The sequence below is a fragment of the Papio anubis genome, chromosome 14 (assembly GCF_008728515.1).
Source record: "Papio anubis isolate 15944 chromosome 14, Panubis1.0, whole genome shotgun sequence".
Taxonomy (NCBI): Eukaryota; Metazoa; Chordata; class Mammalia; order Primates; family Cercopithecidae; genus Papio; species Papio anubis.
The window spans coordinates 70,585,485-70,603,086 of record NC_044989.1 but is presented as its reverse complement, the minus strand read 5'-3'; the positions used below and the strand labels follow the sequence as shown (position 1 = coordinate 70,603,086).

The window sequence follows — 17,602 nt, the reverse complement described above, 5'->3', positions numbered from 1 at the left end:
GGACCATAAAAGGATAAAGAAGCCTGATCTAGATCTTTGTTGCTGCTTCTCTAGAGAATCTTTTCAGAGAGAAATAAATATGAGTTGAATATTTTTCAAGGTTAACATTTTCTGAAACTTTAACAAGAAAAAATTTTCTGACATTGTGAACAGATTAAGTAGCTATTTTATTAAATGCTTTGATTTTGATTGAGGTAGTGTTTTTGAAAACATGGGAATTTTAGTTTGGAATTAGGCAAAGCTTGTTTAACAGTTGGTGAGTTTAAGTGACCTTCAAATTTTAGCAATTTCATGATTTACAAATCATGGGTTATAATTTTTTCTCAAATATATTTCTGTATCATATTTTTAGTTTGTAGATTTTCTTATGGTCCCATGATTATTGGTGTATGCTTTTTTTTTTCTTGGTAAGACCTTTAAGTTTCATGATTTTCAGTTGAGATAATGTATAATGTTTGAGTTTTAGGCTATATAAGGAGTTAGCTTTCCTACATTTAAAGGAATCATTTGGCAGTCAGTAGCGTATTTTCCTGATTTTTTGTTTTTAAAGGAGATAAGTTGATAACTATATATTGAAGGGTTCTCATGATATTCTCTAAAAAGTGCAAATATCAGTGCTTGATTTATAGATCTGTAATAAACAGTGGCCTGTAAAAGCATTTAGTATAAAAAATATGGTGCTTTCCCTTATATACAGCCTATAGACTCTTCCTGTTCCTTGAGTTTAAGGGTAGACTAACAAATTACAGTGTAGAAGAGAGTCAGCTACCAAATTAAATGCATGCGTACCATACAGATAATTTATTAAATATTTTTACTTATTGAGCATTGACTTACATTAGTTTTCCCTTTTCACCACCACGTCTTTGTCATTTTGACCCTGAACGCTTAATAAATCACTCAGATTGATCTAAAATATGCTTATGTATACTTTAATAGAAAATTACATTGCATGGCTTTCTGACTTGGGTTTTTGTTATAAAAGTGCCTGTTTTGTTCATGTGTCCTGAGAGAGCAAGCATTGTGACATACCTGACTAACTTAAAAGCAGATTGCCTGTGAAGCACAATTTGAGTCCAATTTTTTGAGGTATGGAGTTTTAGCTATCATGGCTGGGTTTTTACTCAATCTCAAATAATAGGGCTCTGGTTATTTTGCAGAGTGTCTCTGAAGAATGGACAGAATTGCCCTGGCTAACTACAAGCTACGGTTCACAGTGGATAAATGTTGGCGTGCTTTTTTACTTTCTGACTTTTTAAAATTTTGCTTTTATATCTTGTAGTTCCAATCAATTTTATATGAATGCTATTTTAAAATTCAGTGTAAAATCTTTTCTTGTCTAGCTTAAAACGTGTGTGTGTCTAGTATTTTTCTTCAATGATTTAACATTTCTGAAAATGTCAAGTTCTCAAAATTTAGACAAAAAGGGGGGTATAAATTTATCTGAAAAAATGAAATAGTTTAATTAGTTTAGGGAATATACAACTTTTTCATTCTTTTGGTTTCCAGTTTTCTTTTTTTTTTTTAATGATTAGGTAGAATATAGTGTCAAATAAGTTATAAATTGCATGGTTAAAGAAAGCCATTCATCTAATGTCCTGTGAACTTTATAAGTGGTTAAGTAGTTCATGTGAGTAGCTGCTTTCACCATGCTTAATATTTAAAAGTTTAAAAAGTGTTTTGAAGAGAGAGGCAATTTCTGTACAATATAAATAAACATATATACTTAAGTTATTGATTTGCATGTCTATAAAATTAAGCCTCATTTCCTAATACATGATAAATTTTGTAGAATAAAAGGTGAATTTGCATTAAAGGTTCACTTTAATGAAGGCGAAACATGAGAATGAGATGTGTGTGAAATTCTCATTTGATATCCAGAGGACAGTTTGCAAACCTAAACTTCTGATTGTTTCTGATTTCAGAGATGCCCGAGTGGTAAAAGACATGGCAACAGGAAAGTCTAAGGGATATGGCTTTGTCTCCTTTTTCAACAAATGGGTGAGCTCAATCAGAAGTGCATGGACAATGCTTAAAGAGTAAAGAATGGAAGCGCTCAGTTTTAATTATTAATGTTTTTAATCTGTTGTTTATTTACCCTCACTAGAAGATATATCTTCTTCTGTTTTGTCTATTTAACATTTATTGGCACCTGAGTACTGGCATGCAGAGTACTGATGTTTTCAGAATGTAGACAGTAAAGTTGTTTAAATTATCAGCCAAAGGTAGATGTTGAAAATCTCATTTATGGATTTAATTCATTATCTCCCTAGTTTATATTCCCATGGTAGCTTAGAAGTAGCTAATAAAATACTGTGAGGAGGCCAGGCGCGGTGGCTCACACCTGTAATCCCAGCACTTTGGGAGACAGAGGTGGGTGGATCACCTGAGGTCAGGACTTTGAGACCAGCCTGGTCAATATGGTGAAACTCTGCCTCTACTAAAAATACAAAAATTATCCGGGTGTGGTAGCGGGCGCCTGTAGTCCCAGCTACTCAGGAAGCTGAGGCTGGAGGATCACTTGAACCCAGGAGGCAGAGGTTGCAGTGAGCTGAGATCATGCCACAGCACAGCCTGGGTGACAGAGTGAGACCCTGTCTCAAAAAATAAGTAAATAAAATAAGATACTGTGATGGGTAGGAACTTTTTAAAAAATTATATATTACCCAGGTACAGTGGTTTATGCCTATAACCTCAGCACTTTGGGAGGCTGAGGAGTTTGAGATAAACCCTGGCAATATAGTGAGACCCTATCTCTACAAAATATATATATATTTTTATTTTACTTTACTTTATTTTATTTATTTATTATTATTATTTTTTTTTTTTTTTGGAAATTCCGAAAATTCAGCCGAGCCCAGTGGCTCACGCCTATAATCCCAGCACTTTGGGAGGCCAAGGTGGGTGGATCATTTGAGGTCAGGAGTTCAAGACCAACCTGGACAACATGGCAAAACCCCATCTCCACAAAAAATTAGCCAGGCATGGCGACGCATGCCTGTAGTCCCAGCTACTTGCGGGGCTGAGGCGGGAGGATCACTTAAACCCAGGAGGTCAAAGCTGCAGTGAGTCGTGATGAAGCCACTGCACTCCAGCCTGGGTGATAAAGTGAGACCCTGTCTCAAGAAAAAAAAAAAAACAGTTGAAAACGGTAAAGTATATTGAGAGGTGAAAACAATACAAGGTCAATCATGTACATGTCCCATCTACCAAAGATTGTTTTTTTTTTTTCCCTGTAGGATGAGAAAATAAAAATTAAGAGAATTTATTTGGTTCTGAAAATTGTACTATTAATCATAGCATAATATTTTAGAAAGGTAGAAAAATACTTTCTATAATGGATTAATAGCCATGATTAATTTGAGTTCCTTAGAGGATTGATTCATAGGTTTTAGGATGTTTTAGTGCAACTTAGGGAAATAAATTGGGGGTTTGGTGGGCTAGGAACTTGTTTTTCACATTTTCAAGATTGTGGACTATAGGATTCTGCTATATAAAAATCACTATTGAATGTGTATGTTGTATGAAATAGAGTCAAATAACAAAGGATGTCTATTGATACCTGTGTATGACCTCTGGAGTTAGCCAGAGGTGTATACAAATTCTGACAACCATTTTAAAACAGATGTAACTTTGAGTAAATAATATAATCTTCTATAAAATCTTCTATAAATTTCAACTTACGTAAAATTTGTGATATGTGCTTGGCTGTGTTATGCAGTCCTACAGCCCTGATTGCAGTTACCCCCAGCCTCTCATCCTGTGTTCTACGTGCTAGGAAAACCACAATACTGATTGAGCTTAGCTTCTCTGCCTACCCCAAAATAACTGAATGTTGCTGGAAAAAAACTTGAGTTCAAGTGGTTTTGCTCCTAATTTAATGGTCACACACTTTAGATGAGTACAGAGTACTGTCTTGGCAAACATGTTTCTCATCTTTCAACCACCAAATTTACATAAAATTCATCCACCTTCCCATTCTTCCTCCTATTATAGTACAGGAAAGGTCCTTCCTGTCAAAGGCAAAATCACTTATGATTGTGTCCCCACCTCTCTTGCCTTTTCAAGGACTTTGAGCTTATGCTGCCACTGCTTCATTTTTTTTTTTTTTTTTTTTTTAAACAGCAGCTTTATTGAGATATAATTCAAGTATACAGTGTGGTTGGGTGCAGTGGCTCACACCTGTAATCCCAGTACTTTGGGAGACTAAGGCAGGCAGATTACTTGAGCCCAAGAGTTTGAGAGCAGCCTAGGCAAAATGGCAAAACCCCTTCTCTATAAAAAATGAGCCAGACATGGTGGTGCACACCTGTAGTCCCAGTTACTTGAGAAGCATAGGTGGGGGATCACCTGACCCCAGGAAGTTGAGGATCCAGTGAGCTGAGATTGCGCCACTGTCTCAAAAAAAAATTTTTTTTATTTTTTTTTAAATATACAATTCAGTGGTTTCTAGGTAATTCACAGAATTGTGCAACTATCACCAAAATAAATTTTAGAATATTTTTACCACCCCAAAAAGAAGCTACATGACTCATTAGCAGTCACTATCCTTTTCCTTTCATGCCCCTCCTGCCAGCCCTGAACAATTGTCAATCTACTTTGTGTCTCTAGATTTCCCTGTTCTCAACATTTCCTATAAATGGAATCATAATATGTGCTGTTCTTGTTGTTACTACTATCCTGTGTCATCACTCTATTCCTTCTCTACTGGATCATTCTCGTCAACCAAAAAACACCTAGGATCTCTCTCTCTCTTTTTTTTTTTTGGACAGAGTCTCACTCTGTCACTCAGGCTGGAGTGCAGTGGTGTGATCATAGCTCACTGCATTTTTGAACTCTTGGGTGCAAGCCATCCTCCTGCCTCAGCCTCTGGAGTAGCTGGGAACACAGGTGTACACCACCATGCCCAGCTAATTTTTTTTTTTTTTAAAAAAAGGCCTGGCTCAATGGCTCACACCTGTAATCCCAGCACTTTGGGAGGCTGAGGTGAGCAACTCATGAGTTCAGGAGTTCAAGACCAGCCTGACCAACATGATGAAACCCTATCTCTACTAAAAACAGAAAAATTAGCCAGGCATGTTGGCATGTGCCTGTAATCCCAGCTGCTTAGGAGGCTGAGGCAGGAGAATCGCTTGAACCCAAGAGGCAGAGGTTGCAGTGAGCCGAGATTATGCCACAGCACTCCAGCCCGGGCGACAGAGCGAGACTCCATCTCAAAAAAAAAAAAAAAAATTTTTTTTGTAGTAACAGTCTCCCTTTGTCGCCCAGGCTGTCCTCGAACTCCTGGCTTCCACCAGTCCCCCCACCTCGGCCTCCCAAAGTGGTGGGGTTATAGGCATGAGGCACCGTTCCTGGCCATCTAGGATCTCTTAATCAAAACCACTGTTTATCTTCACATCCCTTCCCTACCTATATCCCCATTTCTCAGCTATAATTCTCAAGAGTTGTTTGCATATGCTTCCCTTTTATCTCCCATTCACAACCATCAACATAGATACATCTATGTTTTTTCTCCACTTTTTTGAGTGAGTAGTTTTATTTTTTTCCTGAGGAGCTGTATCAAAGTATCATAAACTGGGTGACTTAGAGCAACAAAAATTTATTTTCTCAATGTTTTGGAGGCATGAAATTCACAATTAAGGTGTCAGCATGTCCATGCTCTCTTGAAGGCTCTGTGGAAGAATCCTTTGTTGCTTCTTCCAAGCTTCTGGTGGTTGCTGGTAGTCCTTGGCATTCATTGGCTTGTAGCTGTGTAACTCCAATCTCTGCCTTCATCTTCACATGACCATCTTCTCTTGTGTATCCATATCATATCTTTTTTTTTTTTTCTTTTGAGACAGGACCTCACTCTGTCTGTCACCCAGGCTGGAGTGTGGTGGCACAATCACAACTCACTGCAGCTTCAACCTCCCAGGCTTAGGTGATCTTCCCATCTCAACCTCCTAAGTAGCTGGGACTGCAGGTGTGCACCACCATGCCCAGCTGATTTTTCTATTTTTTGTAGAGACAGGATTTCGTCATGTTGTCCAGGCTGGTCTTGAACTCCTGGGCTCAAGTGATCCACCTGCCTCAGCCTCCCAAAGTGCTGGGATTATAGGTGTGAGCCACCGTGCCCAGTCTAATCTTTACTTTTTATAAGGACTTGGATTTGGGGCCCACCTTAATCCAATATAACCTCATCTTAATTACTTCTGCAAAGACCCTGTTTCCAAATAAGGCCACATTTCACAGATACCAGGGTGTAGGACTTCATATCATTTTGAGGGACACAATTCAACACATAACATTAGTTAAGCATCTCATGGAGTTCGGACAGGTTAGTATGATAATTGTTTCTTTTTAAGAATGTACATTTCCTGCCAGGCACAGTGGCTCATGCCTGTAATAACAGAACTTTGGGAGGCCAAGGCAGGAGGACTGCTTGATCCCAGGAGTTAGAGACCAACCAGCCTGGGCAACATAGCAATACCCTGTCTCCATTAAATTAAAAAAAAAAAAAAGCCTGGTAACCTAGTATGTGGACACCGAATCCCCTCCCATTGCCTGTTGCAACCAGTAAAGGCTGTTCTTACCATAGTAAAAAAAAAAGCCAGCTGTGTCGGTGCATGCTTATAGTCCTAGCTACTAGGAGGCTAAGGTGGGAGTATCACTTGAACCCAAGGAGTTCAAGGCTACAATAAGCTATGATCATGCCTGGATGACAGAATAAGACCCTGTTTAATTTTTTTTTTAAAGAGTTTCCTTTTCGTATCTCAAGAAAGGCCTTGAATTTGCCTGTTCCTTCAGTAGTAGGTTAAACTTACCTTTGATGTGTGCACACAAAAGTTATACCCCATTTACTTTTTAGTCTACTCTAAGCTGGTTTCACTCTCACTTTCTATCAATGCTACTGTATTTTCAAGGTCACCTCTTAACCTCTGTTTTCTTGGCTCCCTTGACCATACACGTTTGTGGCTTCTTCCTTCATCACTGGCTACTCCTCCCTAGTCACCTTAGCTAGTGATTATTCCTTTACCCATTTTTCAAGTTTTGCTGTTTTTAAGGGCTCTATCCTAGGCTCTTTCTCTAGTCTGCATGAATTTTGTGTCTTCAGTCTACTTCTCTATGTTCCACACTTACCAACAAATGGTCTTCATTTATATGTCTCACAGGCATCTCAAAGTTTTTTCTTAATGGAGCTTTTTGATTCTTCCTCAGACCTGTTCCCCTTTTCTTTACTAGTCTTTCTCCCCATTTCAATAAATGCTGTCTTTCCAGTTTCTCTAGAGGAACCTAAGAGTTATCTTCGATTTCTCTCCTTTTGCTTGTGGCATCCCCTCCAGCCCCCATTATTTTGGCCCTGAGTTTAGGTTACATTCACTGTTACTGCAATGCTGCTGGCCACCAACACTTTTTAAAAATCTAGAATATTGCACAAGTTTCATAAAGTATATTTATCCCCTTACTACCCATTACCCGAAGCCATTCTCCTCTTAGCACTAAGAGTGGCCTTCTTAAAACATAGGTCATGATGATTCCTTGCTTAAAATCTTTCAGTTTCATTCTCTGACATTCTGTTTTGCTCACTAGATTCCACTGAAACTAGTCTTTCACATGCTTCTTTCAGATGCATACCAAACTCCTCGAGCCTTAACACAGTTTGCAATAGCTTTCTCTCCACTGGGGCTTTCTTCTCCATTGTTTTGACTTGGCTATCTCCTATTGCTCTCAGGCTCAATTTAAATGTCATTTCAGAAAGACCTTTCCTATTTATCCTGTCTGTAGTAGATCCTTGTGCCCATATTCTCGTATCTCAGCCTTTTGTTTCTGTCATAGGTCTTACCACAATTTGTAATTGCTTTATTTGTTCCCACAAAAGAATGTAAGAGACCATATATGCTTGTTTACCAGTGTGTCCCTAGCTCTTAATTGTGTGCCTGGAACATAACTGTTCAATATTTATTTGTTGGATGAATGAGAAACCAAATATTGTTAACAAGCTTGTTAGATTGTTTAAAGTAAGATTTTCTTCTATAATAGTCTGAGTTGCATGAACTTTATGATATCTACCTCATTAGGGCTTTTGGACTCAGGACCTTTTCAGATGATTAACGTTCCCACAGTTTAATATTCAAATAAGAGAAGAATAATTTAAAAGCACCATTGGGTTGAGCACGCTGGCTTATGCCTGTAATCCTAGCACTTTGGGAAGCTGAGGTGGACGGATCACTTGAGATCAGAAGTTCGAGACCAGGGCCGGGCGCAGTGGCTCACTCCTGTAATCCCAGCACTTTGGGAGGCCAAGGTGGGAGGATCACGAGGTCAGGAGATCGAGACCATCACAGCTTCTTTCTGATTGAAACCCATCTACTAATGCAAAAAATTAGCTGGGCATGGTGGCGAGCAGCCTGTAGTCCCAGCTACTTGGAAGACACTGAGACAGGAGAATGGCATGAACCCGAGGAGGCCGAAGCTGCAGTGAAGTGAGATTGTACCACTGCCCTCCAGCCTGGGCCACAGGCGAGACTTTAAAAAAGAAGAGGCAGGCGGTGGCTCACGCCTGTAATCCCAAGCACTGGGAGGCAGTAGAGGCCGGATCACAAAGGTCGGAGATCCCGAGAGACCACGGTGAAACCGTCTCTACTAAAAATACAAAAAAATTAGCAGGCCTTGGGACAGAGCACCTGTAGTCCAGCTACTTTCGGGAGGCTAGAGGCAGAATGGGCAGCGAGGCAGGGGCCGGGCTTACAGTGAGCTGAGATCAGCCACTGCACTCCAGCCTGGCTGACAGAAGAGACTCCGTCTCAAAAAAAAAAAAAAAAAAAAGAAAGAAGTTCAAGATGACCTGGCCAATGTAAGCAAAGGAAAACCCTCTCTACTACAAAATACAAAAATTAGCCAGGCATGGTGGCGGATGCCTGTAATCCCAGCTACTCAGGAGGCTGAGGCAGGAGAATCACTTGAACCCAGTTGGCAGAGGTTGCAGTGAGCCAAGATCAGCCTGGGTGAGAGGTGAGACATCATAAAAAGTAAAAATAAAATAAATAATTTAAAAATATGAAAAACACCACTGCATTTTAGGAAAGCTATCATATATTGTGTATTTTGTAAAGCATTTTCACTTAAACATTTGTGAAAAGCACCAAGTTTTCTCTACTGCTAAAAGTTGTTTAACATCAACTAATAGTGACTTCTTTATTGTTTCTAATGTGCGGAACAGGATGTATTCATGATGGTGTGGTGGCTTGGTGGAAGACAAATCAGAACTAACTGGGCAACCCGAAAGCCTCCCGCTCCAAAGAGTACATATGAGTGTAGGTGTATTGGAGAAGAAAAGGAAATGTGGAATTTTGGAGAAAAATACACTAGATTTTAAATGTTAGAGCTGTTCCCGGAGACTTGTTGCAGAAATAGATGAAAGCAAATCAAGACTACTGTTCAAAAATGTACTTAGTTTTCATTTTTGTAATTATAAATGATATTATTTCTAATGTCAAGTCTCCTATTAAGTAGAAAATACTGGGTAATTTTTTAGACATTTGTGGGGGAGGTTTAATCCTGAACTGAAGTATAATATGTATAATATAAGCATTCTGATCAAGGTTAATGTTACCTTTACAGTAGTGTAGTGAATATTGCTTTTCTCTTTCTGTACATTTTATTTAATGAATTAAAGACATAAACCTTTTCTCTCACCAGCAAATACCAAACAGCTATCATATGATGAGGTTGTAAATCAGTCTAGTCCAAGCAACTGTACTGTATACTGTGGAGGTGTTACTTCTGGGCTGCTGGAGTGCGAACCTTCCCTGGAGTGTAGTAATTTTTAAAGTGCAAAGCTTAATATTTGTAGGATTTTTATATAACTTAGTGTGATTTTTGTTTTTTTGTCTAACAGAACAACTAATGCGTCAGACTTTTTCACCATTTGGACAAATAATGGAAATTCGAGTCTTTCCAGATAAAGGATATTCGTTTGTTCGGTAGGATGGTTTTAAAAAAACTTTTTTTTCTTGGTAATGTAACTGGAAAACCAGAAAATAAATAAAAATAAAAATAGCTTTTTCTCTGATATTTTTTGGATGTACCTTGTTTCTTTTTTTTTGAGATGGAGTCTGGCTCTGGCTGAGCTGGAGTGCAGTGGCGGGATCTCAGCTCACGCAAGCTCCGCCTCCGGGTTAGCGCCATTCCTCCGGCCTCAGCCTCGAGTAGCTGGGGACTACAGGCCCGCCACCTGCAGCCCGGCTATTTTTTGTATTTCTTAGTAGAGGCGGGGTTTCACCATGTTAGCAGGATGGTCTGCGATCTCCTGACCTCGTGATCCAGCCATCTGGCCTCCCGAAGTGCTGGGATTACAGGCTTCAGCCACCGCGCCCGGCCTACCTTGTTTTCTTAAAAATTTACCTTGGTTATAAAGAAGTTGAAATTTCGGCCAGGTGCGGTGGCTCATGCCTGTATTCCCAGCACTTTGGGAGGCCGAGACGGGTGGATCACCGTCATGAGTTTGAGACCAGCCTGGCCAACATAGTGAAACCCCTTCTCTACTAAAAATACAGAAATACAAAAATTAGCCGGGCGTGGTGGCACATGCCTGTAATCACAGCTATTCGGGAGGCTGAGGCAGGAGAATCATTTGAACCCAGGAGGTAGAGGTTGCAGTGAGCCGAGATCACAATCACTGCACTCCAGCATGGGCAACAGAGCCAGACTCCATCTCAAAAAAAAAAAAAAAAAAAAATTGAAATTTCTCTAGCATCTAGCATATTTGCCTCTGTGATTTTATAGTCCCCTCCCTAACACAAGGCCAGTGAAACACACATTCTCAATTAACACAAGTTTCCCCAGAACTACAAGATCTTTGAAAAAAATAGCAAAGAAAATACACCATGTTATGCAAACTTTTACCTCAGACTCACCTTGATTTTTAAAAATTGGTTTTATTCATAAATATTTAAAAGAATTTGTATTGGTGATTCTTAATATTGTTTTCAATAGGTTCAATTCCCATGAAAGTGCAGCACATGCAATTGTTTCTGTTAATGGTACTACCATTGAAGGTCATGTTGTGAAATGCTATTGGGGCAAAGAAACTCTTGATATGATAAATCCCGTGCAACAGGTGAGAGGGTTCTTAACTTTGAGAAGTAATTGTTGGGCTAATAATGTTATTTTAAAGTGAAGATTGTTGATAATCCTTGTTAATAAGTTTCTAGCTAAAATGATAGTATATAAGGGCTCTTCCTACATGTATTATAGTTCCAGAATGGTGTTTCATGGATTGCAGTGGTGACATGATGAATGTGACCGCCTCAGTTGACTCATGCTCATACAGTGGATTTTAAAATGCTCCGAGAAACCTAAAAGGGTATTAAATCTTTTTTTAATACTTGGTAGATTTATTCACATACTATTTGGAGAACTCACAAGCATGCTTGACTCAACTGAAACAAAAATAAAGCTGTAAATATAGTTAGGGCCTTGGCATTTTTCTTCCAGATTTTGCTGCCCTTTTTTTTTTTCCAGGCAGCTTTAGTGGTTCAGACTTGATTCCACAAAGATTTCTATGAGGAAACTGTAAATGGAGCACAGAGATAGGAGTAAGCAAATCCTAAACTATATAAGTTTCTTAAGTAAGCTGAATATAGAAATAACTAATCACATCTTCCCTATCTAAAGGAAACAATCATGTGGATAGTATACCAAACACTTAAACATTCTACTATGTTTAACATTTATTACTAGGATATCAACTGATGCCTTCCAAAAACTATGCCATTCAGAGTATCATGTAGAGTTACAGCAGTATAACCTCAGTTTTTTTGGTTTTGTTTTGTTTTTTGTTTTGTTTTTTAGCCATCAACTCTTGTTTATCCTGTCATTTTAATTGTAATGATGGCCCTGTGTGTTTTTGCTAAGAATTTGTGGTATCAACATATTAGGATTGTATATTTACGGTTAACTTCAAGTAATACTAAATTTTATTTAATAGCAGAATCAAATTGGATATCCACAACCTTATGGCCAGTGGGGTCAGTGGTATGGAAATGCACAACAAATTGGCCAGTATATGCCTAATGGTTGGCAAGTTCCTGCATATGGAATGTATGGTCAGGCATGGAACCAGCAAGGATTTAAGTAAGCATATCTGATCTCTTCCTTTACTAACCTTTGAAAATGTCTAAAAATATTTTAAGTAGGAAGAAATTTTAAGAATTAGTGGATAATAGGGCCTCTTACATAAAGCGTAACTATAGCCTTCAAAGAACTTGTTTTTTAGTAAGAAAATAAGAGCTTAATAGTTGTTAAGGTTTTCACATGACTAATGGTCACTTAGTCATTCTTATATACACTGACTTTGATGCTAGTTGTTGTATTCATTATGCTTTTTTCTGTGCAAAGGGTTTTTTCATGCATTGTTATATTGCAAGCTTTCTTTTTTTTTTTTTTTTTTTTTTTTTTTGAGACGGAGTCTCGCTCTGTAGCCCAGGCTGGAGTGCAGTGGCGGGATCTCAGCTCACTGCAAGCTCCGCCTCCCGGGTTCACACCATTCTCCGGCCTCAGCCTCCCGAGTAGCTGGGACTACAGGCGCCCGCCACCTCGCCCGGCTAGTTTTTTGTATTTTTAGTAGAGACGGGGTTTCACCATGTTAGCCCGGATGGTCTCGATCTCCTGACCTCGTGATCCACCCGCCTCGGCCTCCCAAAGTGCTGGGATTACAGGCTTGAGCCACCGCGCCCGGCCTGCAAGCTTTCTTATACACCCTAAATTACATTATTTTACTTACATTTCTGAAAAACACACTGAAAATAAAAATACTTGGGAGGTTAAAAAGGAATGTAGTGGGCCGGGCGTGGTGGTTCATGCCTGCAATTCTAGCATTTTGGGAGGCTGAAGTAGGCAGATCACTTGAGGCTAGGAGTTTGAGACCAGCCTGGCCAGCATGGTGAAACCCCACCTCTGCTAAAAATACAAAAATTAGCCAGGTGTAGTGGTGCACACTACCAATAGGTTCCAGCTATTTGGGAGGCTGAGGCAGGAGAATCACTTCAACCTGGGAGGTGGAGGTTGCAGTGAGCTGAGACCATGCCACTGCACTCCAGCCTGGGCAACAGAGCAAGACTCTGTCTCCAAAAAAAAAGAATTTTGTGGTGGGAATTTTGTGGTTGGGCACAGTGGCTCATGCCTGTAATCCTAGCACTTTGGAAGGCCAGGGCAGGTGGATTGAGTCCAGGAGTTTAAGATCAGCCTGGGCAACACGGCGAAATCTCGTCTCTACAAAAAGTACAAAAAAAAATTAGCCAGGCATGGTGGTGCGTGCCTATAATCCCAGCTGTTCAGGAGACTGAGGTGGGAGAATCGCTTGAGCCTGGGGAGATATAGGTTGCAGTGAGCTGAGATCATATCACTGTACTCCAGCCTAGGTGACAGAATGAAAACCTGTTTCAAAAAAGAAAAAAAAAAGAAAAAATCTTGTAATGTTATGAATTTTTATGAGCTTATATTTGTTAATAATTGTTTTGATTTCTTCTTTGAGTAGTATAATGTTAGCTCTTTTTTCATTGTGGGGAACCTACCTGACTCTTTCAGGTAGTGGCTTCCTCAGCAAATATGTTCAACCAAGATACAGAGATGAGATGGACGGTTTTCTTTTCCGAGAATGGGGTTAAGTTTTTCTGTGTTCAGGGGAGATGAATGTTGATAAGTTCAGGGTATTTTCTTAGCTTTAATTTCTAACAAAAGTAAACTGTCCAAAAAAACATACAGGGATGCTTGTTTTTAAGAGAAAAAAAACTTTAGTAGAAGCTTTCGTTTTCCCTGGCGTAAGTTATTCTATTTGGGTTTAAGAAAAAGTATGTTTCTCATTTCCCATATTTGTTATTTGTTCTTGCCAATACTTTATTTTAATCAGTGGATTTCCTCTCCCCTCTGCTTCTTTCACATTCTCCACCAGTCAGACACAGTCTTCTGCACCATGGATGGGACCAAATTATGGAGTGCAGCCGCCTCAAGGGCAAAATGGCAGCATGTTGCCCAGTCAGCCTTCTGGGTATCGAGTGGCAGGGTATGAAACCCAGTGAAAAAGGACTCCAGAATCTAAAGCCAGTGGCTTGAGGCTACAGGGAGTGTAGTAAAGCCGTTGTTTACTTAAAGATTTATCAAATCAGTCAGTGCAAATGTCAGATACAATGTATTTATTTAAAAGATTCATTTTTAATCATGAAATTACTTATCATCCACATTGTTTTAAAAAGAAACAAGATGCTGGATGTCTGCCAATTTTTGCCTTCATTACCTTTTTTGATAAAGTTTCTCAGATCCTTGTTTCAAACACAAATGCAGGGATTGCTGCCACTTTTTAACTATTAAGAGGCAGAAAATTGCACAATATTGAACTTTTTTCCACTAAAGTAGTGTGCAGTTATAGTTTGCATTCCTGATATGATTTAAAACATGTAATATAAAGATGTTAAAAAAAAAAAAACTGTGCAGAGTCTAGAAGTTCTCTGTCATCTTCAGCTTGTGCACAATTCTGTTTTAGGTTTAAAAAAAAAGGCATTGTTTGAGCTGTCCCATCTCCACTGTTATCCCTTTGTGGTTTTTTAATATAAATTATTAGTTTATGTCATTTTTGTATCTACATCTTTTTTCACAAATTTGTCTTGCCTTATTAAAGTTCTGTAAAATATACTTAAATGGAAAAAATGATGTTCATTTAGATTGAAAACTTTTCTCAGATGGATTGATAATTGCATTCATCTTGTGTTTTATATGAGAAGGTGCCTCAAGAATTCCCTGTTGGATTTGTTTAAAAGAATTTTTATCTTCTGTGATAAACTTTGCTGTGTACCAGGAACTATAAAAACAAAAACTCGTTACTAAAGAAAATATCTGAAATGTGATAAGTTCTTATGCCATGTTAATTTCATGTGTCAACTTCAACATTTACATGTATTATTTCATTATGTAAAATGTTTTAGCAATTTAATATTTTGCACAGTTAGCAAACTTTGTATGTCATTTCCTTCAAGGTATCATGCAGAGTTTACATGAAATTTATAAGGTTTTAAGTTGTTTGCATGTGAAAATCAAATACATACTTTGGTAGTCTTTGAATACAAAGTCATCTGCTCTTGTTTTTCAAGAATTTTGAGACACAAAGTTGTATGTAAAGGAATATATTTGCCGTTTTATAGGTAGATTTGCTCAAAAAGAGTGAATCAACTTAACATGTACAAATGATAGCTGTGAAACTGTAGAATATCTATGTGTCAGGCTTGGAGTTCATTGTGACCTCCAAATTTTGCCTGAAGGACCAGCTGGGCAAAGCATTTTTTAAATGTTCAGAGGCCAAAAGATAAACAACAAAAAAAAAAACTTAAAATCCTACCTCTTTAAACAGCCTTCAAATAAGAATCCTCAGTGCAATCATTATTTTGATTCTTTTGGTACCTGTTTTCCTGGAGTTCCCAATTTTATTATTTTGGAGTGGCTCCAAGCATTAAGAGGTTTAATCTTTGATGGCATTGTTCTAGTTTTGAAATTTCTATTGTATTTCAGAGTCTCTTAGAAAACTTGTGTGGGAAGTTTCATTTTGTTTTTGGTGAAGGTCACAAACCTCCTTCTTCCTTGACTCAGAGAGGAAAGGTCCCAGTATATATATTTGAATGGTCAGTGGTTTTCAAGACCTTCAGAGAGCTCCCTGCATTTTACCGAGAAACAGAAAAGGCCTGCAAAATCTTAAGTTTCCTGGCCTGCATTTTCCAGGTAGGGGCAAATGACTCCAAGCTGGTCTCTAAGCCAATACCCTTGTAAACCAGAGTCCAGGAAAGATAGCTCAAGTGTGTAATTCTCTGGAGCTCAATTCTATGCAGTTGTGCTATTTCATTAAGTCACTGTGTATCTTTAAGTGTTGATACATTAAAAGTCGCTTTATGGAAGATGAGTAAATTTTTTAAATACTTGGAAATTCTATTTCCTTATTAACTTCTACAGATCAGGGCATGCAACCAAAAGCAGCTTAAATGAAATATTTAAAAAAATAAAATATCAGGAAGCTATTTTTAGATTTCTTCTGGCTTATGTTTCTATTTTAGGACCCTCATTTTTCTCTTATTAAAAAAAAATTATTTCCTGTACATCTCATGGACTGCAGGGTAAATTATTTGGGCATAAATAATTTAAATAGTTTTCTTTCATTTTGACTATCTCCAGTAACAACAGTTTTTATTAGCCAGCATATTGGCTTATTGCACAAATCTTAAAATGTACATTGACTACTTTTTGAGAAGAAAGTGGTATCAGTACTCGCGATAAAAAGGTTACTACTGAACAAATTCACATTTCAGGAACACCTATCTATCTTTGGTTTAAATCTTACTCTTAGTTTTTCAGTCTAAAAATCATACTGGTATTAGTATCAGGTAAGGAAATTAAAAGTTTTTAAAATGGTTTCATTCTCTGCAATATGCAAAATTTAGATTTTACTTTCTGGTACTGTAAAGAACCTGAAGTGATTCACACTTAATGGGTCATTAATCCAGTATTCTTTACCCTGAATGTTTGGATATTAAAGTTCCTTTATGTTTTCTATAACCTGTGGGATCTTCTTGCAGTGATTATTGTGTGTGAGATTTTTTTTCATTTTGGTCTAGCCATATTGTTATATTCACTCAGGTATTTGTTAATTTTTTTTAAGTCTTATTCCAGAATCAGTGGTTTACATTGGGTTACTGTTTAACACCAAACGGAATTGACATTCTGCAGATTTAATTAATTATGAAACCAGGGTCTCATTTTCCTTGCTGATACTTGTTGAAAATGAGATTCACATTCTAGTCTTTATTTTCCTCCTGTTTGTCCTTGTGCTTGCTCATCTTCCTTTTATTTGTGTGTTATAGTTCTATTCCATTTGAGAAGGCAGTTGGTAAGAACTAGAGTCCATGTACAAAGACAGGTTTACTAAGTGCTGTACAGTGGTCCTGAGGTTACAGTTGAATTAGAAAAACAAAATGTACTTATAGGAAATAAGAAAGCAAACCTTTCAAATGAGAGTGATGATTTCTTTTAAAAAAAAAAACAAAAATCTTTTTTTCTGTCTTATATAATGTTCTTTATTTCACGAAATCTTTTTTGTTTGTTTGTTTTTTGTTTTTTTTTTTGAGATGGAGTGTCACTTTGTCGCCCAGGCTGGAGTGCAGTGGTGCCATGTTGGCTCACTGCAAGCTCCGCCTCCCAGGTTCACACCGTTCTCCTGCCTCAGCCTCTGGAGTACCTGGGACTACAGGCGTCCACCACCACGCCCGGCTAATTTTTTGCATTTTCAGTAGAGACGGGGTTTCACTGTGTTAGCCAGGATGGTCTCAATCTCCTGACCTCGTGATCCGCCCATCTCAGCCTCCCGAAGTGCTGGGATTACAGGCCGGAGCCACTGCGCCCAGCGAAATCATCAATCTTAAGCATGAATAGGGATAAACAACTCCTAGAAGGAACTCAATTCATTCTTCCTGGATTTTCACTGTGTTATTAAATCACAAAAATGATAGTCCCCAATTGTTTCTTTATAGGAGGTTATTATATTTTATTATAGTCACTGCATTGTGACTGTTGTGTTTAGAATTTGAAT

General features: G+C 38.3%; 1 protein-coding gene across 9 annotated transcripts in view; it reads left to right on the top strand.

Annotated features, from left to right (window-relative positions):
* Positions 1-16,572, top strand: part of TIA1 (TIA1 cytotoxic granule associated RNA binding protein) — a 37,448-nt gene extending 20,876 nt beyond the window's left edge. Inside the window, exons 7-14 of one of the 9 annotated variants that reach the window (XM_031655256.1) lie at positions 1,926-2,001; positions 8,443-8,457; positions 9,200-9,293; positions 9,679-9,767; positions 9,871-9,962; positions 10,975-11,098; positions 11,969-12,114; positions 13,931-16,572. In XM_031655256.1, coding sequence (XP_031511116.1) covers positions 1,926-2,001; positions 8,443-8,457; positions 9,200-9,293; positions 9,679-9,767; positions 9,871-9,962; positions 10,975-11,098; positions 11,969-12,114; positions 13,931-14,057 — 763 coding nt within the window. In that variant the 3' untranslated portion in view covers positions 14,058-16,572. Of the gene's footprint in view, positions 1-985; positions 2,416-8,442; positions 8,458-9,199; positions 9,294-9,678; positions 9,768-9,870; positions 9,963-10,974; positions 11,099-11,968; positions 12,115-13,930 lie in introns of those variants that run through there. The other 8 variants (XR_002516740.2, XM_031655254.1, XM_031655255.1 and 5 more) reach the window with 8 other exon arrangements.
* Positions 16,573-17,602: the final 1,030 nt, after the last annotated feature.